The 26,784-nt window shown below is 33.1% G+C and overlaps 1 protein-coding gene across 1 annotated transcript; it reads right to left on the minus strand.

Annotated features, from left to right (window-relative positions):
* Positions 1-3,816: 3,816 nt before the first annotated feature.
* On the minus strand, positions 3,817-21,452 carry LOC148822941 (uncharacterized). The gene is made up of 8 exons (XM_088928594.1): positions 21,283-21,452; positions 19,607-19,662; positions 18,888-18,958; positions 17,427-17,536; positions 9,463-9,610; positions 9,106-9,198; positions 7,959-8,067; positions 3,817-4,115 (listed from the first exon to the last, which is right to left on the minus strand). The coding sequence occupies exons 1-8, from the start codon at positions 21,450-21,452 to the stop codon at positions 3,817-3,819; spliced, it is 1,056 nt and encodes a 351-aa protein (XP_088784720.1).
* Positions 21,453-26,784: the final 5,332 nt, after the last annotated feature.

The following is a 26,784-nucleotide window of genomic DNA, read 5'->3' on the forward strand; positions in this document are numbered from 1 at the left end:
TGGCATTAAATTAGTTCACTTATTAAAGTTCACTTATTAATAATATATTTGTATTTTTGAATAAATACCTTTTAAAATACTGGAAGGAAATATTTGCAAACTACACATGCCAAGATAATCAGACACAAAAATATCACAAGAGAGAGAACAAAGGCTTAATATTAAAAAATTCTGAATAGCAGAAAACTTTAAGTTAGAATAGCAGGCATACTAGAAGTGCTTAGTGTGCATCAACTATTTTATGATTACAGAACAAAAGAAGGCATTTAATCCAACTATTGTGTTTACTTGCTGGTTGTTTAATGATATAAAAATAACATCATACTGCTTCTTAATAGAGTCAGAGAGCCACATACTGTTGTCATTTCTATCCTGTAAGTTCCTAAATGCAAAGTTTAATATTCCTTAGCTAATTCTTCAGCTTTTAAATTCAGCTCTGAGTGCTAATAAAGATCCTTCAAAATTTACTCTGATTAAACATGTTTTTGGAGTACTTAGAGTGTACAGCCCACATCATGTTATGAATTATGTTATTAGTTCCAGCATAAACAAATGCTATAGCAACAGTACAAAGCTCCTTAGGCGGTCATGAGAAAATGTCAGAGTGAAGACTCTAATAGACCTACAGTATGTCAGCATTTTGGTTGTTTAACCTATTAAATCGAGCAGACAAAAAACAGAGACACAATAACATAGATACTACTGTAGATGACAAGTCTTCACTGAGCAAATGTTTGGCCCAAGGCATTACATTCTGGTTTGTGAAATCTCTATCTATTTATGTTGGGTACTGAAAATCTCAGCACATAATAAAAGTTGAGAGACGTAATAAAAAATATAATTATAAAAAGTAAGGCAAAGTCACTTACAGTATGTGGCATTAACAAAAATGTTTATAGAATGAAAGCAGTATGAAACAAAAATCAAATATAGACTACAGTTCAAAGGATATTGGATCATTTTATAATAACTATATTCCAAAGCTTTTTTTATAATGCCACATTACACGGTACCTATCTTAAAAAAACTCTTCTCAGAGCAGTTTCCAGAGGCTAAAGATGCCTCTGCTGTGGAACATACTATACAGAGATGGGGTAAAACTTACATCATTCCATTAGGTAGCAATATTTTGAACTCACAGCCAAGATTCATCTGTCCCTAATTTATTAAATACTGTATATTTACGTTTACCTAGAGAGGTGCATATACTTTTACAAGTATTTACAGTATGTGAATCATAATGAAAAAATACTTACAAATTACTGAAATAAAATCTCAGTGTGATTACTGATACAGACATGCTGGATGAAACCTTTGAATAGACTAAACATATATTTAAGTACACTAACAGTCTAATATGTCTTTACAAAATGGCGTATGCTCATTCAGGATTAGGAAGATTATTTGCTGTTGCTTTAGGCACTATATCATCTTTTCTTCCAGCAATATAGTTTAAAGTTTAAGTTAAATGTATGGCTTTAGATTTAGTCATTTCAGCCTGATGCTTCCCATGTTCTTGACAGCATTATTAACATGATTTATTTTTAAGTGAAATATAAACAAGAACTGAGTGTCAGCCCCACATACTGTATATTTAAATATTTTATCTGGAGTTTGAGAGGCTTGATGTTTATCAAAGGTTGCCAATCAATCATGCATGCTTAAACATTTCAGTATACAAAGGTTTCATTCAACATAAGGAAATTAGGATATACTGTATTATTGTGAAAACACAAATTCTGTAATGTATGTTTCATAGATACTATTAATCTTAAAATGCTTAGCACAGTTTCTTAACAATCTACTTTTCATTTGTGTGGATGTGGTAAATCCATCCATCCATATTCTAACAGTTGTATTCAATACAGTGTTGTGGGGGAGCTAGAGCTCATCCTGGCAAGCTATGGGTGCAAAGCAGGGTACAACCTGCATGGGACTCCAGTCCATCACAGGGCACACAAGGATACAAATGCTCACACCTGTATGTCTTTAGACTGTGGGAAGAAACCACAGCACCTGGAGGAAACCCATGTGAACACAGGGAGCACATAATGAAAACAAAAATCAAGATCACCTTTTGTGGTACTTCTGAGCCATGAACAGTACTGTATAGTGTGCTGCCTAAATTAAGCTTTTGCGTTGGTACACTGCCCAAAGCTGATGTTTCAACACAGACCTTTCAGCATATTTATTGATCTTGCACTGAGCTTGTGCAGAATTAATCAGTTACAGGCGTCTTGGTAAAGAAGACATCTTCCATAATGTAGAAGGTTGTTCTGAGAAATACTGACTGACATTAGGAATTGACAGTGCAACATTACAGACATATTTTGGATCATAAAATTATTACAGTATACTGTAGAATGACCTAATGTATTTTGACATGCAGTTTCTTATAGTGTTGAATGATTTGTGTCACACTGCAGGTACCCTTGTAAGTAGTGCTTTTCATACAATGTTTAATGTTCTGTTTACTGTGTATTAAAAACCTGTCAATTGGTGTTTTTGGTACAAGAGTTACAAAAAAAACAGATGGTTTATTGCAATCTTTGCATAAATTTGATGCATATAATTTGCATAAAAATATGGAAAAACAGAAGTGTGCAATTAATATATTATGCAAATACAAACTAAAATATATGTAATATAGGAACAAGTAATAGGTTTATTCCATGCTGAAAAGAGAAGAAAGAAAACACGTTTTGGCCGTGGAGCCTTCTTCAGGTGTGAGGCTCCACGGCCAAAATGTTGCATTTTCTTTCTTATCTTTTCAGCATGGAATAAACCTATTACTTGTTCCTTTGCAGCCTATGCATGCTGACGCAGCTACCCACCTGAACTATATGTAATATATACTGTATAAGTGATTGTGTCAGTACCAATGGCCATCAAACTAAACTACAGGAGGCTTTATTGCAGAGTCCCTTCAATTTTTTAACCCAAAAAAACCTAAACCCTCTTCAGGTTTTCAGTCTGGTTCTTTCACACCCTTTTTAAATGCTACACACCACTAAATAAATAAGCGATTTAATCAATAATTTAATTAACTGACAAATTGAAATACAGTGAGTTTACAGGAGTTACAGGCATTTTGTCATCTTCAAGTGGCAGTTCAGCTGGAAATGCAGTCAATTTTTGGGATGGCCTGCTACAATAATGATTATAAAATCATACCAAACAATACTGGAGCAAGTTAGAAGCTTTCCTTAAGATGAATATTTAATATACTAAAACTAGGGCACGGTACTAAAGCTAAAAGTATAGATAATAGTGCAACATAGTTATGAATAATTAAATCCAAAGGTATTACTAAATATAAGTATCATAGATACCGTTTTTATTGTGTTTAAAAAAATGTTCACAAATAAAAATATTAATGTTGTAAAAACTGAAATTATAATTTGCCTAATTGTCAGTGGTTTTAAAAAATTATAAAAATTATGGAATTAAATTATAACAGTTATATTTGTATGCCATTCTGTCTTAAAATGTGCAGGGATAATGTGGACTTAAAATACACAGTATACAATCTTATCTGAAAGCTTATGTTTGAAGATGTGCTTTTTTCTAAAGAAGATATAGTTCCCTCAGAATAATTAATTTATTGTTTAACACAACTATGGTATCTAATAAAAAAAATACTATTTAACCTTTAAACACTTAAACATTTTAATTACCAAAAAAGGGATGTCCCAAAGATGTCAGAGACATTCAGAAATCATATGGTTTCACATTTATAATTACCAACTTCAGTTTTGTATGCCCAGAAATTCAATTATCAATAAGACAGTTAGACTCCTTTTCTTCTTATTAGCATCACTTGTCAGGTGTACTAAGCATCCTATGCAAAAATACTACTTTTCTGTAATGCTCATCATCTTCTGATTCATATACTTCCTTTGCATTTTCTTTCAGCTCAAAATATTTGTCAGCTTTGAGGTTGGTCTTATTTTTTTTGTTCACACTTTCTTCCACTTGGAAATCTATGTTTGTCTTCTTTACCTTCAGAAAAGTGCTTTTTCTCTTTTCTCTTGTAAGCGAAACAGTGTTTGTAGACTTGCCATTCATTTGCATTGAAAAGTCTTTCTGCCGCTTTCCATATATTTCATGTAAAGCTAAAAAATAAAGAACAATGTTAAATATGCATTTATAAAATAATTCTGTTTTTTACAATGATAACATATTGTCCATATTTAATGTTTTATGCATTCATAAATAGTTTGTGATTGTTTAGATATAATATCATTGTGTTCAATATTCTACAGTAGTTAAACTGCTTAATAACAGATTGCTAGAATGCACGCAAACACATGTTCCATAGAAAAATGAACTGCCTACTTCTAATTACAGTAGCTAGACCCTGTGATAATAAGTTTTTGGAAATATGGTAATTAGTTTCAATAAAGAATTAAAATATTACAAAATACAGTAACATAAGATCTGTTTTCTCCTAATTATCCTGTTTTCTCCTAATTTATTAATGTTTTCTGCTTTAAATCCAGTATCATAGGAAATGCTCGTCTATCTAGTGTGTTGTTACTATACTTTTCTTGAATTATTACTGTTTGCTGTACTTAACAGCACAAACACTGTACTTTGTCAAAGAATGAAAAGCATCTTTTACCAGTGAGGAATATTTACAGTGTTCAAGTATAGTATTTAGTCTACCAGGTGCCAAAAATCCTGAACCAAAACTTTGAAACCTGAAACTATATATTTTTAATTCTATCCACCATCACCTTAGGGCTCATAAAACCATTGAACACAGTGTTTTTCTACCTCCTTCCCAAAAGCAAACATTTCTCAGTCCAGTGTTGTAAACAATGAATACAAAAGAACGGAAGACATACAAATCTAATGTTCATTGTATAAACAGTCTGGTAATCTCAAGAGGTATTCATCATTTTAAGACATGTTGCTTGCTACACTAAAAAACTATTTTATCTTTTTAACAATGGAACATCTATTTATTTGATCACATTCAACAACTATGTATGGATTGACCCTGAGAAATAATTTGAATTCTTGGGAACCTGTGGCTGTGCAAACAATGTATTGATAAATATAACAAAGCAAGATAATAAAGTGCAAAAGGGCAACATTAGAAAACCTGTTGCTTTTCCCATTATCTGGGTTAAGAAAGCAAGCTTTTTAATCCTAAATTGATTTTTGCTGCAAAAGACCAGGGAATATAAATGTCTCATGACATAAAAATAAACAAGCGTCCTTAGATTTTAAAACAAATCCCTACATAATTAATCTGAATTGATGTTGAATTTTCAGGATAACATCATACAGGCAAATGTTTGATTATAAGCTCATGATCTCCATAATAGAAAAGTATGAATATAAATTATATTGCTGTCTCTCTCATATATAATACACATGCAGTACACAGTTTATATAAAGTACTATAGTTTACCTGTTTTTGCAGGTTACCTCTGGGTATTATAAATAATAAAAGGAAATAAAGTTACCTTCTGTTCCCAACAAACTGGTTTACTACGTATTATATCACTGCAGACAGCTTCATCCTACAGTATTTTACTCAATTTTAAAAGAGAATTGTATACAGTATCTTTACCCTTCTATAGTAATGTAAAATAAATATTTACACCTTGTGTCTAAAAGTAGTCTTGTGTCTAAAACTTTACCAGAATTGTACCACTTGCACAGTGCTCAAAAGACTTAGAAGTTAAAAGTATTAATTGCAATATCTTCCTTAAGAGGATGTCACAGCAATTGTACAGTATGTCTCACAACAAATGTTGAAAGGAAATGCATTATTATTTTGGTGTTAGTTTTTTTTATTTAATCTTGTTTTCAAATCACCACTGTTTTTGAGAGATTTTTTTTAAAGTAATATTAACACAAATACTAATTATGTAGGTTTTTTGACAATTCTACACAGTGGTAAATGGAGAAAGCATAGCACATCATCTAATAAAATGCTTTGCATCAATGATCACACCAGGAACTATTGCTATAGCTATTGCATAACAGCAGTGTACTATTACCTATGGAGTTTCTTTTATTTTTACTTGGAGGCATATAGTGGAGGGTTATTTAATTTTAGAAGGGATTTAGGCAGATCGGAATTTGTAATCTAAATTAAATTAAATCATGGCACCAGAATCATAACCCTTTTCTTAAAACAAGTGCCAAAGAGCCTTTAATTTCCACAGAAATGACAGGAATAGTTTAACATAGTTAACACAGAGAGGTCAACTACCTTAGTTGTTCTATTGGAGCACTGAATTGGGTTTATAATTATAAATTATATAATTTGTTCAGCAGTTATACCAACAATTCCAGCTAAATTCATATTTTTAACTCCAGTTAACCTTACAAATGAAAAAGTGTGTAAGAGCTGGCTTACGTAAGGTTTAAAAGACTACATAAAACCCTCAATGTGCAACAGACATTAGGAGAGCTTGCAAAAATAGCTAAAATAACAATAGTGAAAGGAGTACTATACTGAGTAATCCAAGAAGACAAAAACAAGATAGACACATACTGGGTGTTAAGCCCAAAGCCCTGAATCAATTATAAGTAAACAATAAAAGCTGAGAAATATAAAAAAAATTTGATTTCCAGTATTCCTGTGTCCTGAGAATTGTTTTCACCAGAGTGTTAAATATAGGATTAATTACAGAAATAAGGCATTAAGGAATGAACCAGAGGTTAAAAGTTGCTACATCTGTTGTGCAAAAACACATCTCATATCAGTGGAAGCAGATACTGTAGGTCAGAATACAGGGAAAATTGTTTTTTATTTACTTGTTTAAGAATGAATATACTGTAAGTAAACAAAAACAGGCCTAACAAATAATATATATATATACTCCTGGTATCTAAACTAGAAGTTGCAATCTTGTAACTCAGTATTATATTCAGGGCTACTTAACGACATTTTCTGTCTGTGGCCAGGAACTTTCAAGCAGTTGAGCACAGCCAGATCTGAAAGGACTTGAAAGTTAAAAAGCTTTTTCTCAGCCTGCCACTCAACTCTAATACACACAGCTTACCTGATTCCTGTGAGTTCATTTTGCTATTATTAAGAGTGGCTGTCAGTCCACAGTCTGATGATCAGCTTTGTTGCATGCATTGTGGCCTTGCATTTTGATAAACAAGCAGCTGATTACATCACAATTGTTAGAGGCTGTCTATGTGTATCGTACAGTATGACTGATTCAAAGTGTTTATAGTGAAATGAGCTCATTCACAATTGATTATTCCTAGGATATTGAAGGATGCCATAAACTAAGTTGGGAATTTTCTACACCTTTAACTTAGTCAAACAGGTTGTACATGCTTTCCAAATATAACAATGTACATACAGTACCAATAGGTTAGTATTAATTTTTTCAGAAAAAGCTGAAATATATTGGAAATACAATTATCTGTTCTAAGAATGAAATACCCTTTTAACATATCCTGAAACCTGTCAAGAAAATGTTTTGCATTTTTTTTTAAAATGCAACTGTTTCTAATTATGAACAATTTAAGACAAATAAAATATCAAAGCTATTTCATCCTAATCCCTTTAGCCTTTCAGAAGCCTGAACCATCATACAGAGACATCACTGCACGTTTAGACAGCTCTCGGTAAATGCATATTTAAATAAAAAATATCGGTCTTCTGCAGAAACAACAACAATCTTCCAGTAATGACATATAATGATGATAAGTACTGGTTTCTGCAGCAGGAGTTAAAATGCACCAATTGAGCACTGTTTGTGTTTTTAACCTTTCATTTATTCTCTAGGAAATGACTGAAGTTTTTTATTAATTTTCTTGAAAGAGGTGTTATAGAATTCTTTTTTAACTCTCTGTTCACTACTAATAGAAACCAACTACCACATGACTGTGACACTACCAGTCCTTACCCCAATCTCTATTTGACAGAAGTGCAGTTGTAAAGTCATAGATATCAGAATAAAAGACAGTTACTGTACCTGAGCTTTTAGATTTAACAACTGGATGATTCTGTTTTCTCTGCAAATAAACTGCATTGTTAGAACCATTTATTTTGGGTGCCATGACATCTGTCTTGTATGTGCTCCTCTGAAAAATATATTTATAAAAACAAAAGAGTGAATCCCTTGACAAACAAAACAGCATGAATTTTCTTTCCCTAGTTTAGTAGCCTTACTGTACCTTGTACCCTTGGCTTCTTTATGTAAAGCTATTTTTAAGCTTCAAGGAAATATGAATTACAGAAACAACATTTTTTTTTTCCTTGCAATTGATATTGGTTTATTTATCATGTATTGCTTCTATATTCAAGCACTTCCAATACCTATGCCTTTGGTACACTGTAGCTCATCTCCTAAATTCCTTTCTAGCTCAATAACAGGAGATGGATAAAATATGACATGTACAGTAGTAGAAATAGATACATTATTCTGAGTATGGAAATTGACTTTAACGGGACAGGTGCATGACTTTGAACGGAGCACCACATGTTTGCATACACAGTAACTGTAACCTAATACCCAGAAAACACTTTAGCTTTCAATCTACTATACTGATGTTTCATTTTGTATTTCTATAGGCTGCGGGCTTAAGGAAGTATCTTTTCTTCACTTATTATAAATATTTGACACCATTTATTATGATCAAATTATAAGAATGTGTAGTATTGAAGTCTTTGACAAAATACATTTAGCCTATAAAAGTGGGTTAAATGAACCACAATTGGTTTTGATTGTACTGTATGTTTTCATTTTCAGTTTGGTTTTCAGCTAGAGGAGTAGCTACTTTAAAAATGAGTCATGCTTGATTGAGTAATTCTCAGTACAGTCATTTAAAATACTCCCAAGGAATGCCTTATAGAAAGCTTAGAAGAGTCCTAATCTAGTTATTTGTATTGGTCATCTTTAACCACCTATTATTTAAAGATTAGGTACACTTTTTTAAGCAATTGGTCAATTAAGCAAGACTCTTGTCTTTGAAATCTGAAGGATATTGATTATTTATATTTCAAATTATCATAAGATAATTTAATTTAATAAGTACTCTATTTATTTAATTGATACAATATTAAATTGTTCTAGGCCTTTAAAAATGGATGATAATAAATATGAAATCTGTTATTATAACATCTGATAACATCTTCTCATCCACCATCTTGGACTTCCACCTAACACAGTTCTTGTGTGGACTACTGGCTTGAACCCTAGAGCTATCTTTTCTCTAAATGACAAAACATTTTATTATTGATTACTTAATTAATTTTCAGTACATGTAAATTATAGCTTAGGCATTGCATTAGCAATATTTATCAATAGCTTACTATTAAGCTTTTCATTTTTAAAATGAAGAAATGGCTTTTACAAAAGAGAAAGTCATATTTTGACAGGTAACAAAATGGTCTGAATAAAAAAAAACACTTCACCTAAACTAGACTTCAAACATTATATGTTTTCTGTAAAATGGAAATTAACTGAGTAAATTTACCAGATTTAAAGCGTAGGGTCCATGTCTGGAAGGTGCAGAAAAAGAATGACGGAAAGAATCAGATAACCTATTTTTCTTCACCATCACATCAGCAGTTCTTGCTGAAAGCTCAGTAACAGAAAGTGGGTGTTCATTCTGGCAGACCTTCCTGTAAATGTGCAAAATATATTAAAGTATATGAATATATGCTGTATATATAGATATGTCAATTAAACATAATTAAATATTTCTAAGCCTTAAATGTTCAAATTTATTTATACCCTGTTAATATGCTTAAATAAATGCTAGAACTTTAATCTTATAATGTTTTTATAATATAATAATTTCTGTAGTTTCAAAAATCAACAGAATACTTTTAGAAAAGCACCTTGATGGTAACTAGTAGCTTTAGTGACTGCAATAAAATAAACCATATGACATTCAACAATCATTTGTGGTGTCTATCATCAACACATACAAGGATAATTAATTGGATGGTTGCTACCCAATTAAGAAGAGGAAGTAAGAAGGTTTTACCAAACATGCAGCCAAAAAAATGGTTTGGTAAACTAACCCACACCAGAGGGCAAGCACTGAGAATCTTCAAAAAAACATCATCAGGATACAATGTATCCTAGACTACCATCTGATATTCACCTCATGAATCTGTTGTCTTTGGCATAGTTCAATGGCAACAGAAAAAGACCTGAATCTGTCAAATAGCAACAGATATCTCCCACATCAAAGGGGCCCACATTATGTAGTTCAGCACAAAACAAATTGAGTTTCTGGACAGTCTTATCAATATCAGGATTAACACAGAGTTGAAACATGAGACAAATGTCCTGTGGGATAAACCACAAATGGATTTGTTTACAGTGTTATTTAACATTCTAAGGTTCTGCTGTCCTGATTAGAACTAGAAGATACATTAATTCCAAAATATATCAGGGTATTTTAGACAATAAAAGGATCCTGTTTTTTTCAAGCTTGGTAGCAAATGAACTATGTAACGATCTACTGTACCCTCAACAACCTTAATGATCAAAACAGAGCTTAATAAAACTTAGTGCTCTTAATTGGTCATCAGAAACTCTAGTAGTGCACATACAGTACATGTATAGTAGAAGTCAAAGAAAGAACACTTGGAGGAGTGGTCAAATATCATTAATGATTAGTTTAAGAATGTATTTAAAGACGACAGAAGTGTTATACTTGGCACTATAAATGCCAAAGGTTAGGTCACAAAATACTAATTGACCCTTGGGCCTAAGAGAGACATTTTCTCCAATAATAAAATATACTAAATAATATATACTATATTGACTTTTGTATATTTTTATATGCCACAGTATGTTAAATATTAAAAAAAAATTAAAGATGTTCTTAAACAGAAATTGCATTTAAGGTTAATATGTGGACTGTATATTTAACCATTTGTATATCTAACCATTGTGACCTTGGTAGTTGCAATTAACTGTCCAATTGAAATCTGACATGTCTCCAATACAAGTTCCCAATACATATCTCCAATATGCTCACTGATGCCGCATTAGGTTAGGAACTCCAATTCCCATAAAACACACAGGGTGACTTCCTGAATAACAGCTGGGCCATGCAGCAAGATGATGATCACATAAATGAGTCTGCATCAGAATGGTTGAAATAAAAAAATAGTTTTGGAATGGCCTAGTCAAAGTCCAATCCTAAACCCAAATGAGATGTTGTGGCAGGACCTCAAACAAGTAGTTCATGCTTGAAAACCCACAAATGTCATTGAGAAGATGCAGTTCTGCATGGAGGAGTTTCCAAAAATTTCTCTACAGCGCTGTTACCTATCAATAACTACAACCAGTTCAAAATGGGCAATTACAGTACTTTTCACATGTGGCATAGGATGTTCCATAATTTTATTGGAAATTATTGGAAATTGTTACTTAAGTAACAAAATGTTGTGCAATTTGTACACTCAGGGTCCCTTTTATCTCATACTATACTGTACATGTTTAACTCTGATAACATTCACTATGATAAATAAGCAATAATAATAAGCAATAAAAACCAGACAGTGAGCAAATACCTTTTCAAGTTCAAGTTCAAGTTTATTGTCATTATACTCATATACAGGTATATGGTATAACGAAATGCTATTTAGCTAGCTCTCGGACGATAAGTAGTACGAAGAAAAAAAACAACAACAACAATACAATTGTATAACAAAAGAAAGACAGAGACAGCAGGCAGTGTGCAAAAACAACAACAGGCAATGTGCAAAACAACAACAGGCAATATGCAAAACAACAAAAAGGTAACAGGTAATGTGCAAAAACAACATCAGATGTGCGAAAACATGCATCAACAGAATTAAATAAAGGGATAGAAATTATGGGGAGCTTTTTGACATGTAAGGTAGAGGTAGATTTCAATGTGTGTTTGAGTTTTTGGTAAGAAAGAAGGCACTGTGAGGTTCAGATCATACAGTAGGTGAGAGGTGAGGTGAGAGTGAGAGAGGCTGGGAGTTTAATAGTTTAATAGTTTAATAGTTTGATAGTGCAGAGGTAACTGTCTCTGAGTCTGGTAGTCTGGGCCCGAATGCTCCGGTACTGTTTTCCAGATGGTAGAGGGTCATACAGTCTGTAGCTGGGGTATGTGGGGTCTTTGATGATGCTTAGAGCTTTCCTCAAGCACAGTCTGTCATAAATGTCCTGTATAGATGGGAGGGCAAGGCACTGTAGCTGCTTTTCAATGTGCACTTAAAATGTAACATGTAAGAATGTAAAAAATGAGTTATAAAAATGTTTAAAATGTTAAAGGTTTGGTATGGTGAAAGTTCATTTTTTGTTAGTTTACCGTGTTTTAATTGCACTTTACTGGAACTTTTTCAAATGGCATCTTTGTTCAGCTAGGATTCGACAATCAAGAAAAAAGACAAAAAAGAAGATGCTTTATCTTGGGGGAGCACATTCAACTTCATGGAGCTATGCGACAGATGAAATGTGAAAAAGATGTGAGACAGGACACACTGTAGTAGGAGTTATAGTTTATGTGACCGTCATGTACTCTAGCAGCAGAATCTCAAAGTAAATTAATTATTGCTTTTTCAGTTTGTGCTTTACAAATCAAGTACAATAAATCATCCTAGGACAAACGCTTTAACATGCATGAACGTATCTTCAACCACTATTTTCTGTGTGTTTGTGTCTACATGGTATACAGAATTATTTAATCAAAGAATCCAGCACTCACACACGATGCATACAACAATAATTGTAACCTACTCCGAGATAGTAGTATTCTGCTTGATATGTTCATGAGCAGGTATTTCACATACAGTAAATACCTGCTGAACAGTAAATTTGTCAGTATGAACTGATGATTGTGCAAAAACAAAAGCTAAGTTTTCTAAATACGCAATCAGGTGATAGATATTACCATATTAACATAAAATTTGTGAAAAAATCACAAATACAGGTGTCTCTGCTTTAACGCGATTGATGCTTTCCTATAAAACTGTGCGTTATGCAAAATTGCACAATAAAAATAACAGGGCTTATGGGAAAAATAGGGTTGGGGCAGATCACCCAAAACCTAACCAAATGCCTAACCAAAGCTTTACCAAGTTTATTAGTTCTCCTAATAAAAATGTTTACACAGTTTAAACATGTTAAATTTATAGTGTAGCATTTATGGAATGGTTCACGTGGGCAATGAGACATTAAGGTAGCACACACACTCTATTACAGGCCTCCATCAGCCTGTTATCAGGCAACAGAGACCATAAACCCCTCAAACAAAACTTGAACACACAGGGTCAATTGCAATGAACTTCCCGAATTAGTATGCAGCTGCATACTAAGTTGCGGTTTAGTTAGTATGGTACTTTCTGGAGATCATCTAATCTACTAATAATTTAATATTATCATACTGTGATAAATAAAATTAATAAAAATGTTAATATAGTATACAAATTTAATTTGTATTATTGGAGACAGATTATCCCCACGGACAGGTGCATTGGCCAGGATTTGAACCCTGGCGTTTCATGTGACATTCATCCACTAAACAGCCAATGCTTCACATTGACAAGGTTAAAATGTGTGACTGTACTTCTTTGAGTCATTCAGAACTACTAACCTCTTTTGCTTTTGAATGTGATATGTTTTTAAAGCCACTATGTATAGTTTACCATTTAAAATAAAAGTATATTTTCTAATTACTATTTATACACAAATTCAATTAATTTTGTATACTGTATTAGTGAAAAAAATTCTGTTAGTGTTACTGTACAGTATGACTATCTCAGAAAAGCACTAATGGGTTAATACTTTACTGTACAGTATGTTAGACACATGGCATGTTAAGCATTCACTGCGCCTCCTGGCGGTTTTACAAAGCAGTGGAGTTCTGCATCAGATTATTGGAAAAATAAAAAGGTGTTGGGCGTCATCTTGCAGTGTAACGCTGCATGTTCTTTAAGTCATTCCACATTAAACCTTGAGCATTCTGAGTAGCATTTCATTTTATGTATAAGTGAGCATGTCTGGGAGAAATCGTATTTACTACATTTTATTATTATTATTGCAGGATTAACACAAATATATTTGCCTTAGACTAACAGAAATTTCAAAAAAATGAAATAGATAACATGTCCAAGAACATGTTCCTTCACAGAAGAAAGAACAATCTATTCACAATGTAACAGTTTATTTATTATTCTATTCTTCTTACTGTATTTTTGTGGTTTTATGAATGCCAGAACTGTGCACTAAATATCTCCACTAAACACCGAAGGATCATAACGGTGCTCAGTAATTCTCAGTCAAATTGGTCATTGTGTTTAGGCAACTCTAGAGTGGTTCAATAAGTGTTACCAATATTTTACCATCACATCTCATTCTGGCAATCATAAAGCTAAAGAAGGCAATGGCAGGGCTTTTTCCTCCGAATTTTGAAATATCAAAGTGAAAAACAGAAAAGTACTATTCCATGTTATGATGACCTTTTCTTTCAGAACAGATGCATTTGTCAGAAAACCTGTAATATAAGATGTCTATTCTGTTTACTTGTCAGATGTGAATGTTGTTTCAGTCATTGATATGCAGCACAAAGAAATAAATGGATTTGCACTTAAAGATCATTGTGGCATACTAAACATGTGGTTAGTGGTGGTTTCTAAATCATTGCATAGCAGAGATTGGAAACATTGATTTACTACCACACAACAAGGAAATGACCCAAGTTTTCACATTTGGCATTTATTTTAAATACATCAAACAGTACTGAGAAAATTGAAAACAAGTCTTGTGACAGTACAATTCCAAAGTTTGTGTATTTAACATTTAACATTTTACCTTTTACAATAGGGCACTGACAATAGTACACTTATCTTTCCAGTGCAAAATGTTTTTTTTTTAATTCAGATTTAAGTAGTTAGTAAGACTAGTAAGAAGTTAATGCATGAAATCTTTATTAATACATTCTCTTCTGGAATAACCAATTAAATAGATTAATTTAATCAAATAAACAGAGAACATTACTTTTTTACTCCTACTTTCAAATCGCTAGATATTAAACAACTTTATAGACTTGTCACTGCATTCCATTCCAACCTTAGTTGGTTTCATACAGTGAACCCACCGAGCTTTTCAGACTGATTTTATTAAATAAACAAAAGAGCTAAATCTAGTATTAACTGGTGCCTGTTCAAAGACAGTTTTACAATATGTGAAATCAAACTCCTCAATCCTTGTGGGGCTAAAGCAGCATTGCAAATGCCACAGCAATATCCTGGCTACAAAGTTTGGATTTAACTATAGGGCCTGAACTCTGGGTGGTATTTAATTCAGGAGATACTTAAGAGACTGTAAATTAATTAAATAGCATGAAAATTAGTTCATGTCTACGTATGAAAATTTCCACATAATGGTAAATGAAGATTATAACTATGAAGCAATGTGTATATGAAATCACCATATGATGTAAAATATTTTAAATTGGCAGTGATAACTTTAAATCATTTGCAACAGCTGGAAAAACACTTCTTCATTTGTTAGGTGTGTAATTTGTAATGCTTTGATCATTTTATAAGGCAAATTAAATTTATTCTTTAAAACAAAGTCATGGTGCACATTCAGGTATATTGAACACCTGAAACTTAAACAACATTTGAAAAGAGTCTTTTTAAAGCACTGTCTCAAATGCACTTCAGTAATCCAAAACATCCTCTAATATAAAGCCTACACCATTTTGGAGTATAATTACAAGAGGCTGAGATTACAGAATGGGGATTTAGCTCAGAACATATTTAGATTTCATAAAGAATCAGTCTGAATACTTGTATTTTTTTAAAACATCACATCCGTATGTGATAAAAATGGACTAAATGTAACAACAATAACTAAAAATATTGATTACATACTTCCATTCTATATTCTCCAGGTTTGTAATTCTGATTCCAACTTATATTAGTTTTAAAAAGCTGTAACACTTTTGCTTCCAACAAAACTAATTTTGCTCAGCTGTAAAAATAAGTACTTAAGATGCCATTTAATCAATGGAAAAGGAAAGATAGCAGGTGCATTGCAAGGAGTAATTGGCTTGTTCTTTTCAAGATAGGTAGCATGAGTCTGAATCGACACGTTTCATTATGAGACCAGGAAAATATGGAACACCAGAGAATGCCATAAAAAGTATATCATTACAAATGTAACAGTTCAAAGTGGATTTAACATTGACACCTGAGCACACTTAACAAATATATAAAGTACACACAAATATTTAGTTTAAAAAGCTAGATCATTTTTACAATTTTTTTACATTAATGTGGTGATTTCCACTTTTTTCTCACCTTTTTATGTCATTTGTTGTAACATTTTGATCACACGTCTCTTCAATCAGCTATACGCATAAATAAACTTTAAAATATATCTGTAAAGCCCCAATATATAAGAACTAGTGTTCCAGAAGGAAAAAGCTTATCCAAAATATGGTGTGTTTTTCTAATAAGCTTTTTTTAAAGCTAAAATAGTTCCTTTATAACTTTAGCAACTTAAGATTAAATGGTTTGAGTAAGTTTTTCATAAGTTTTAGTAAGTACAGAAATTACTAAACTATTCAACATCAAAAATTGGTTGAATTTTAAACAAATCACAGTTATTTGTATTCTAGTCTATTTCAAAATTCACAGAGGAAAAGCCAAGACAAAACTACTGAAACTATATGGTGTTTTAAATCCAGTGGGCACCAACTAAACTATTAAAATTAACTTATATTAATAACTCCAGAAAACCCCATTTCTTCCAATGTGAGTTTTATTTTGTTACTGAACCTCTTCATTCTTCTTCATGGAAATTTAAATATCTAAATTTAAAAGTTAAATATCTTGAGTCATCAGACTATGAGATTTGATCAAAGTTTCTTCATGAACACTTTGACGCACTACACTTACAGTAGTTTTCTATATACAATAAGTTAATGGAATGACTTTTATTTTTAATCCCCTGGTCCCATGTGGGACATACCAGTACGGTTGTAACAATATTCTGCCATTGACCCCTATGTTGTGCACAGCTTGTACAGTATCTCACCCTGTGTAAACCCCAGCGCTTTCAGTTAAATAATTACAGTTCATGTTGTTTTTGGCATTCCCAGCTGGTGTCCATCTTGGCTAATGTTCTTGTTTTAATAAAACATATCAAAACACACTCAAGTTCTAAAATTTCTCAATTGTCACTGTAATGTTATTTTAACATTTTTACTGTGACTTTTGCACTTTGTGTTGTCTTTGTGTTTCTCTATATCTATATCTATAATATCTTTGTGTTGCACAATGTGGAAATAATGTCTACAATAAAATTCAAGGTTGTGTTATTGGCATAATTTTTAAAGATTGAATTGAATAAATAAAGTTAAAGATGCAAAAGATCTAAGGTTGTGTATAACATAGGAGAAATTACTTTAAAAACATTGTTTTACTCTGTGTATACCTTTCCTCTAGCTTCAGTGTTGACAGGTGTTGAACCAGGTCTTGCACCTTTGAATCTTCCTTTCTCAATGCCTGTGTTGTCAGGGAGGCCCAATTATGTAGCACTTTGGACTCCAGAAGAACAGAAAGTAAAAGCAGTCATTACTATAACCAATAAACAACAGCAATTATATATAATTTCATGTCTTGTGACAAAAGTAGAGCCTAAAAGCATACACTGAAAAGTAGGAAGATCTTTTTTAAAGCAAGCAATGATTCTTTCTTGTAAGGATGTTCCATGTTACGATATTTATTGCTCATAAAATATGTGATTCTTTAAATATTTTGTTAATAATGCAAACTCCAGAGAGTGGTTTTGAAGTGTACTGTAGGTACAGCTCTGTACCAAACTGTGCTAGTTCCTTTTCACAACTAAACGTATATACTGTACATCAATATAATTCAAAAGATTGAGCATATATTCTTCATTTGACCTATTATGAAAGGTCTCTTTCACTATCTTGTCTTAGACTATTATTTACCACGATAGGTAGCAAATACATATACTGAAAGAATTACTCAAGCTATCTGTAGTAAAGTGTACTGGTGTGGTAAATTAATGTTATACTTTATAGGTCTAATCTCAGAATCTGGGGATTCACAATGCGCTTTTCTTGTTCTAAAGCACTAACTGGTAAGATGCTGTTTTAGTGACAGGTTACACATGATGTCCTTTGGAACTTGAAATCTGATGCTTACAAGAGTCAGTGTCCTGCCAATTTGCTTTGAAAATAACATTCACAGAACAAACAAATTACCTTTGAAATTAAAAATCATTTTAAATTGGAATTTTGTACTTGCATCAGAGAGACAATGCCTGAATCATACCATTAAAAAGCCCATGAGACTGTTGAATGGCTTAACCAATAGCTTACCTAATTGCAAAATGCCTTTTACAAGGTAATACCATAATCTGCCATAAGGTATTAATGAACTTTACCTTCAAAATTGCTATTCACAAAAGGTTAGGCTTTGTACAAAATATGGAGCAGAAAACGAACGAAAGTATTCCTTAAGATGTTATATTTTCACATAATAGACCTCCACCTAGTCCTAATAGTAGATAAAACTATCTGCATTTGACTAATAAAACACAAAAAGTCTGCTCTGTTATTATTTATTTAAAAAATCAGTCTGCATGCAATATAACAACATTGCTGAGTGGCATAGGTTTTCAAAGCAGAACCTGAATGAAAAACAAGACTTCTGGAACAATATGCTTGGGACAAATGAGCCAAAAGTGGAGTTGTTTGGCCATAATACAAAACGTGATATCAGTCCAATAACAATACCACGGCCTTTGACCAGAAGAACCTCATATCAACCATCAAACATGGTGTTAGTTGGGTAATGGTTTGGGCTTGCTTTGCTACCTTAGGACCTGGATGCCTTGCTATTGTTGAATTGTGAAGGGGTCCAGTACCTGTATTAGTACACACAAATATTTTCTCTTGCTTTCATCTTCTTCAACTGTCACATTAGGTGGTGCTGCACCTATAGATAAGGAATGGATATGAAAGAAAATGCAGTCTTACAAAATCATCTTAAAAGTCCTAATGTTATTGGAAATACTCTATGGTTTTCAAGTCAGCACTCTTTCTGACTTATCTGCCATCCTAACATCATTTTTAGATTCTTCAGAAATCACATACCCATACACTAAAAGTCCAGATACTGTATGTAAATATGCACTTTTTACCTTGGTGAGAAGTAAAAGGACCAATTCTGTAAATTGGTAATTCTAAAAAAAGCTTTCAAACTTACAGATTTAGACTTTTTAAAATTATGTCTAATATGTGTATTGTCACAGAATGTATATTGAATATCAACACTGGCTGTTATTCTTTATGTATTTGTAAGAAAGAAGAAGTGATATATTCATAAAACATTATACAGTACATCTTCCCAGTTCTTTAGAGACACAAGTAAACTACATTTCTGTTTCCAATAACAACATAAACTAGGATACTTAGTGACTGCCCAGTACAGCCCAGTTTCCAATAAGTCAAGAAAGCCCTGTTCTATTTATTCTACAGGTTTACATATAACCCTATTTATTGCGAGATGTCTGTTTATTATGTGTATAGCCTTCTTTACTAGATAATATTTTTCTTTTGTCATTTCACTCTAAATTATACTCACAATTACCTATTATTCTACCAACACGTGCAGCAGCAACAACATCTCCCCACCAAGCCCTAGAACATGATATAAAACTATATTACTTTCTGGTTAGGAAAATTAAAGGTTTTTATCAAAGTATTCTCTGCCATAAGAAACGATATCTGTTCTAGTTGCCAGATCAAAGTGTAACCTGTTCTGTTCTTAGGCTGCATATACTGTAGTATGCTATAGGGCACACAATTTAAGATGCTTTAAGAATTTAAGGTGTTTCAGGTTTTAGTATTGTAAATTGTATTTCAGAGTTTGTTCTATAAAGTTTCTTTCTGTAAGTTAACATAACCCACTTTACTGATTTACACTTTACTGATTGACACAAAACTGTCAATATTGTCTGTCTGGGAGACCAGACACACAATAATAATTTGCAACTAATTAATAAAACCTGCATCACCTGCATCTTTATGTTTTTCATCCTGCATTTTATTGTGCCCTCTAGTGGAAAGCACAAATAATATCACTTGCATAGATGACAAAATAGAAACTTTGCATTCAAAAAGTTAATAAAATTACTGCACACGAGCATTAAAAGAGACATTGAAACGGAATTCATGCTTAACCCTTGATACCCAAAGAAAACAATGATTTCCATGGAGTGGAATTCAATCCTGCCTGTAATTTAAGTAATCAGGAAACCAAGGTGCAGTCCCACCTCCTGCATTAAAGTGGACCCATCCAACACTGTTAAAAAATATAACCTTTAAAAGTCAGAACGTCTGATTTTTAATGCTTTTTTCTCAAAAGTGTGTTTAATTTAACTTGTGTGAGGATTTTTCTTTTTCACCATTAACTGATTATTTTATCTTTTGAGTTTTCACTAAACTCACATATGTCCAGTATTTGAATGTAATAGATCTAGATAAGATTTTTGTGGGGAGTGAGACCTTCTTAGTAAGTGAATTTTGTACTAATAGTCCTTTTACACTATTGTAACTGTATAAGTCTTATTGAATAAGTTTATTAAAATTAACTTATATAATGTTTAAACTGAAAATTAATGGTAAGCTGTCTACCATCTTGTATGATTTTCTTTCAGGCCACTGATTTCAATATACAGGTATGTAGACCATAGCCTGGTGTAAACTTTCTGAAGGCAAAATCCCCACATTGTGTAGTCATAATATACAACACTGATGGGAGTACAGTATGTCTTCCACAGCATCCTCTCCCTTCTGTAGCATTTAACAGGAGCATTCATGAGGGTGATGTGATATTAAGGTAGCCTTGCTGATCCTCTGTTTCACTTTTAGCTTACTGTAATATGTAAATATATTGCTCCATAATTAAATGAGAAAATTATTGAATCAAGACAAAGAAAAAATGTAATTATTATTAAAAAGTAATTAACCCGATTTTTAAAACAGGAAATGTGCTCTACATCTTTAAAAATTATGGAAAAGTCTCAAATTTCACTCAGCAATATGGAGTAAGGGTTAGGCTTTTGACTAATTAGTGAAGGATTAAAAGTTAACATGCAAGGTTAGGATATGTTTGTTGTACATGCTTTAATAACATGCCCATCTGTACACACTGATACAAAAGTTGAACAGAAATCAAATAACATAAGTCATAGGCTGATCTAAAAAAACATAAGAAAATGAATCAAAATGAATCACTGAAATTATTACATTACCTACTTTCTCACTAGACTTTTAAGAGAGGCAAGCTGGCTTCTGACATAGTGGGTTTCTGCTTTGCTGTTCTGTAGTGCTTTGTGGAGTCTCACCACCTGTGGCGTCAGATCCATTACCTCTAACTTGCAGTACTCACTGACTTGCTCGATAGAACTCAAATGACTTGTACACATTTTCTAAATAAAAATGGAAAGTTAAATACTTTTTCTATAATTAACACCATAGCTTTAATTAAAAAGAGATCAGCAATCACGTCCTTTATAGTAGTTTTGGAAAATAGGACAAAGGACAGCATTGTGATGGTGTTACCAATTTGCAACAGTGACTTTATATAAATATGGTAGCGTTACTTACTGAACTGTATGGCTCTATCTCTATCTGTTGCTTTAGCGACAAGTATAATTACTTCTCCTTGTGTCTGGACTGGGGCTCCTACCCCTCAGTTATCAATTGTTTTGAAACAAAGAAAAAAGGATGAGAAGTAAGCACCCAAAGAGTCAACACAATAGTCAAAATGTGACCAATGCTCGCTATTATGTATAAGATAACTTTATTTGTCCCTAGGAGTGTGATTATTCTGTACTGCCACTCTGGATTGTCTTATTGCACAAATAAAATGGGATTCTAATTTTTAGAAACATGTACATGTATATATTACTGTATACATTTTTTAATTTAAATACATGTTCAGCTTTTCCAAAATATTAAACTTTTAATAACTGTCCCAATTAATGTAAGATTAATAGATATTTTATGAATTATACAATTTAAAAGGTCATAATACTTCAAATATGTTCTTAATACTTAAACCAATTAAAAGCAGTTAGGGGAAGGCATACTTAATACAATAATTTATTTTTTACCTTTAATTTTGGTCGGTGAAGCTAGGAATGCAGAATAATAGCAAGACACACTTGAAGTAGTCTTGGTATATTTATGGTAATATGTACTGCATATTGAATAAGCAAAGAGGGGATTATTTTTATCAAAGAACTTCATTTTCTGAACTAAAATAGTAAAATAGTCAACCTTCAAATCTATGGTAAAACACTGAAGCCATGCAGCACATACTTTAATTACTTTGACAAGTGTTTTAATACAAGCGGTACCTGGGTTACGTAATTTCCAACTTAAAATGACGACATGTTATGCAAATGACGACAGATGCTTTCTATTGAATTCGTAACAACCTCAGCTTTGTTTACTGCCGTGTGGCTTTGCGATTTTGGCGGCTACGATTAAGTTAAACATATCATGGTCGGAAAGATACATTGTAAAATACAAAAAATATTTTGATTTTGGAAATGATTGGGGAAGTTGCTCTGTGCAAACACTACTCCCTGTGTTGACTTAAAGATTGGCGCAAGCTCCAATATATTTCTAATAATATAGACGTTTGGAGCACGTTGTTAAGACTTCTTTACGCTCTTTGTTTACCACGACTTTTTACTGGTTAAATTATACTATGCTTGCACCTTTCGTGAGTATTTAACCTTTCTTATTTAAATATACAGTATAGACGCTACGAATTCTCACCAAACTAGTCCGTGAACAGATATGGCCCTTCTTTCTGTTTATGTCCCAATGTATTTGTAACACTCCAGAAATCCGCTTACTTACCTCAATCATGGATACAAGGATTTTTTTTCTTAAATGACGTATGAGGTCCCGCATTTTCATGTTGTGATCTTATTAGTGTCATGTCACGTGCTTCGTAACTATCGTTGCTAGGTTAATACGTTTTATATGGTTGGAATGTTAAGTAGTTTGGTTGTGTGAGTGTAGGAGTGGGAGGATTTACAGTACAGTACACGAAACCAGCTTTTGTTTCCCGTGTTTTTTCAATCTGTTTAAAGTAATTTATGCACAGACGAATCGTTTTATCTATTTCCTTATAATTTTGACAGCTCTTCCCATTTGCAATGTTACAACAATGAACTCTTGTTCCAGACTTTTCTCTTTTGAGTACACATTTTTAATTCTGGCCATAATTTCTAGTTGTATTGGGGAAGAAAACTTTTAATTTCATCACTTACATTAAACCAGTTACAGTATATGTTTAATGACTACAATTGCCATTAAACGTTGCTGTATTCTCAAACTTGAAGTTACACTGAAGAGTAGTAATGTAAGCCAATGTGTACTGTAAATAATTAGTACTATGTATATGAAACAACACATGACTCACAAAAGCTAACTGAATTCAGTACTAATACAACATTAACATCCATCCTCTCATTTTATTTTAAGTGCTTCATCTAATTCAGGGTCACAGCTGAGTCTGAGCCTATCCCAGCAAACAACGTGCACATGATCCCGGACCCCACATTTGCACCAGGGACAATTTTCCCAGAAACCAATTAACCTATCGGTATGTTTTTGGAATGTGGGAGGAAACCAGAGCACCTGGAGAAAACTCACGTGAACACAAGAGAACGTACAACTCCACACAGCTAGCACCCAAAGTCCTTAATAAAACCCCAGGCCCCAGCACTGTGAGGCAGCAGTGTTAAAATAGTTTTTCAACAAAAGATGTGGTATTTAGTATTGTGAGGATAGTCATGGTTAGAGGTCTAAGGATGTTTAAACTTTTAAATGGCATTTCCTTTTTTATCAGTAAATTTGTGATGTTTGTTTTCTTTTCATTGTGTTCAGGTGAAGGTTTGCTTTGAAAACATTATTCATTTTATAAGGGGGTTGGGGGATCATTCAGAAATATTGTCAAAATGCAAAATAATCAAATGCATATTGAGCATTTTTTTAACCCTTTTTAAAAGATAAAGAAAAAAATACAGTTTTAACAATGTTTTTATTGTCTGTACGATAACCTGTTATAAACTGTAGGGTCAAACATATTATAATAATAATAATAAATAATTGCTTACACTTCTATAGCGCTTTTCTGGACACACTACTCAAAGCGCTTTACAGGTAATGGGGACTCCCCTCCACCACCACCAATGTGCAGCATCCACCTGGATGATGCGACGGCAGCCATAGTGCGCCAGAATGCTCATCTCACATCAGCTCTCAGTGGGGAGGAGAGCAGAGAGAATGAAGCTAATCCATAGATAGGGATTATTAGGAGGCTGTGGTTGGTAAGGGCATATGCAGTACTATATATGAACATCACACACAAGGTTTCTTTGCACAGTCACAACAATTCATGCTGTTTTCCCAATGTACAATATATTTAACTCGCATTGTATGATACAATGGGGGACTGCTGGATTTAAGCTAAACGGCTATCTCAACAAACCACTGCAGCCCTCTAGTGATCAAATCAAGATAATGCAGGATCAGAAAATAGGTGTGGTGGGAAATAGTGGGCAATAGCATCATTAAAAATAATGCTGTGCTCAGCACTAGACTACATATCTAGTCAAAACTGTGCAGCCATCTATTAATCAAAATCAACCACTGTTATTGAGATCGGTACTGCCTTCTACTGATCTTAGCTAGACACTTAAAAAGGGTTTCCCTTCGTTGATAAAATACAAGAAAGGTTTCAAAGGCCATTTGGTCTTGTTCGGTTGCCGGCAGCTAATCTGAGGATTTTATCTTATAGTTTCTTTTACACTTTTTTCATAATGTAGATGATGAAAGATATCAATCGAATTCTGACAGTTCACTGCCTAAATGCGAATGCAAATTCTCCTAACCTCTAGTGCTGCTGGGGGTACTGTAGGTGCTAACTGGAAGCTCCAGCACAGGGGTAGGCAACAATGGTTCTTGAACACCATGTTTGTTTCTGGGTTTCATTCTATCTCAGAACTCAATGATGTAAATGAACCAATTATGTGGATAAGAATTCAAGTCACCTGTGTTTTCTAAGTGTTAATCAGGTGCTAATTGAAGGGTGCCTCCAAAACCTGCAGTGACACTCGAGAACCAGGGTTGTCTACCCAACTCCAGTGTAATGGCACCAGTATAACAGCTGCAGAAGAGATTGGTCCTAGGGGATCCCTGTCATTTGGTTATTCCAGCATAGTATTTAATCACAAGTTAATTCATTCAATTTTCACTTTTAAGGCATTTTTTTAAATCTACCTTTCACTCTTAAAAAAGCTGAGTGGGATCTGTAAATTCTTATCAACACTGCACAAGTTTTAATTTGCTGAAATATATACAGTATATATATAAAAGTATGTGAAATATAATTAATTGAAGGTCTGCAAAGGGAAAATAAAAACTTTCTGTGATTTATTCAATACACTGTCTTTCCCAGTCTGTCTAATTGATCACATATGATTTGTTCAGACAGAAATAAGAAAGTCTCCTTTTAAGCTAAGAAAACATTGCATAAAGTTCTGTATTGACGTAGGGAACAATATGCCTGAAGTATGCTATTTTTGTAAGCAAGACTGAAACAGGTAAACACAGTCTAAACAAGCAAGTAGTTCAATCTAAGGCATCCATTACCATAGATTATCCAGAGCTCATTTAGTATCAAAACAAGTATATGGATCATGCTAATTATCAATTCAAACACCAAATATCTAGGGTTTACCAAATTCCCCAGTGGAATACTTGAAGGACATCAGGTTGAGTAGCCCTAAATTTAGATAATCTTTGGCTTCTGTATAATAAGAAATCTGAATACAGCTTGTCATAACTCAAGAGTAAGTTAACTGTGTTTCTCAAACATACTGTACTATCCTACACTTCTACCACAAGATATTTTAAAGCACGTTATTAAAAAAGATGTGGGAGCTGTACTCGTCCTGATACAAGCCTTTATCGAACATTTCTGCAATGAGTTAGGATGATATATGGTATCTAATGTCTTAGTCCAGTGATGAAGACACTGCTTATCCAGGCTATATGAAAAGAATGGGTCAGAATCACAAGAAAGCATTTGAAACCTGGTGCACACCATGCATCAGAAATACACAGCTTAAATTGCTTCCCATGATTGCCACGTACTGTACTACTACTAGCCTGCGACTAACGTTGAACAGACCTGTTGGTTACAAATGTGAATCAACATAATGCTTACCTATATCATGTAACTTCAATAAAATGTTGGTGCTTATGCTACAAAAATACTTTCTTTTTAAAATAAAAAAAACTTCGAATTTGTCGTGCTTATAAGTGATGCTCCTTCTTATGCTCTGTATATAAAACAATAATTATGATCACTGATACCAGTATTGAAACAGACTGAATCCCTTATTTTTATGTCGAAATGCAAGTTATTGGAATAATGACCGTTGGTTAAATAGAAAATGTTGTTTGCTATAGATTTTTGCTTTAATGGCATTTTATTTACCGACGAACCCTGTTTGTTATACTGTATAATGCAAACAAACATGTTTTCATTTTCAGACACATAGTCTTATCTATCGGGTAGCAACAGATCACCAGTGTGACTGCCTTTCGGTCCCCAGCTATTTAATTAAAACGCTGACTGTGACTGTAATGAGAGTTTTCAAACTTTTACGAAAAGCAGTACCGATTTCGAAGAACTACAGCTACACTCCGCACATAAGAGGCATCTTACAT

The sequence above is a fragment of the Atractosteus spatula genome, chromosome 12 (assembly GCF_055471065.1).
Source record: "Atractosteus spatula isolate fAtrSpa1 chromosome 12, fAtrSpa1.hap1, whole genome shotgun sequence".
Lineage (NCBI taxonomy): Eukaryota > Metazoa > Chordata > Actinopteri > Semionotiformes > Lepisosteidae > Atractosteus > Atractosteus spatula.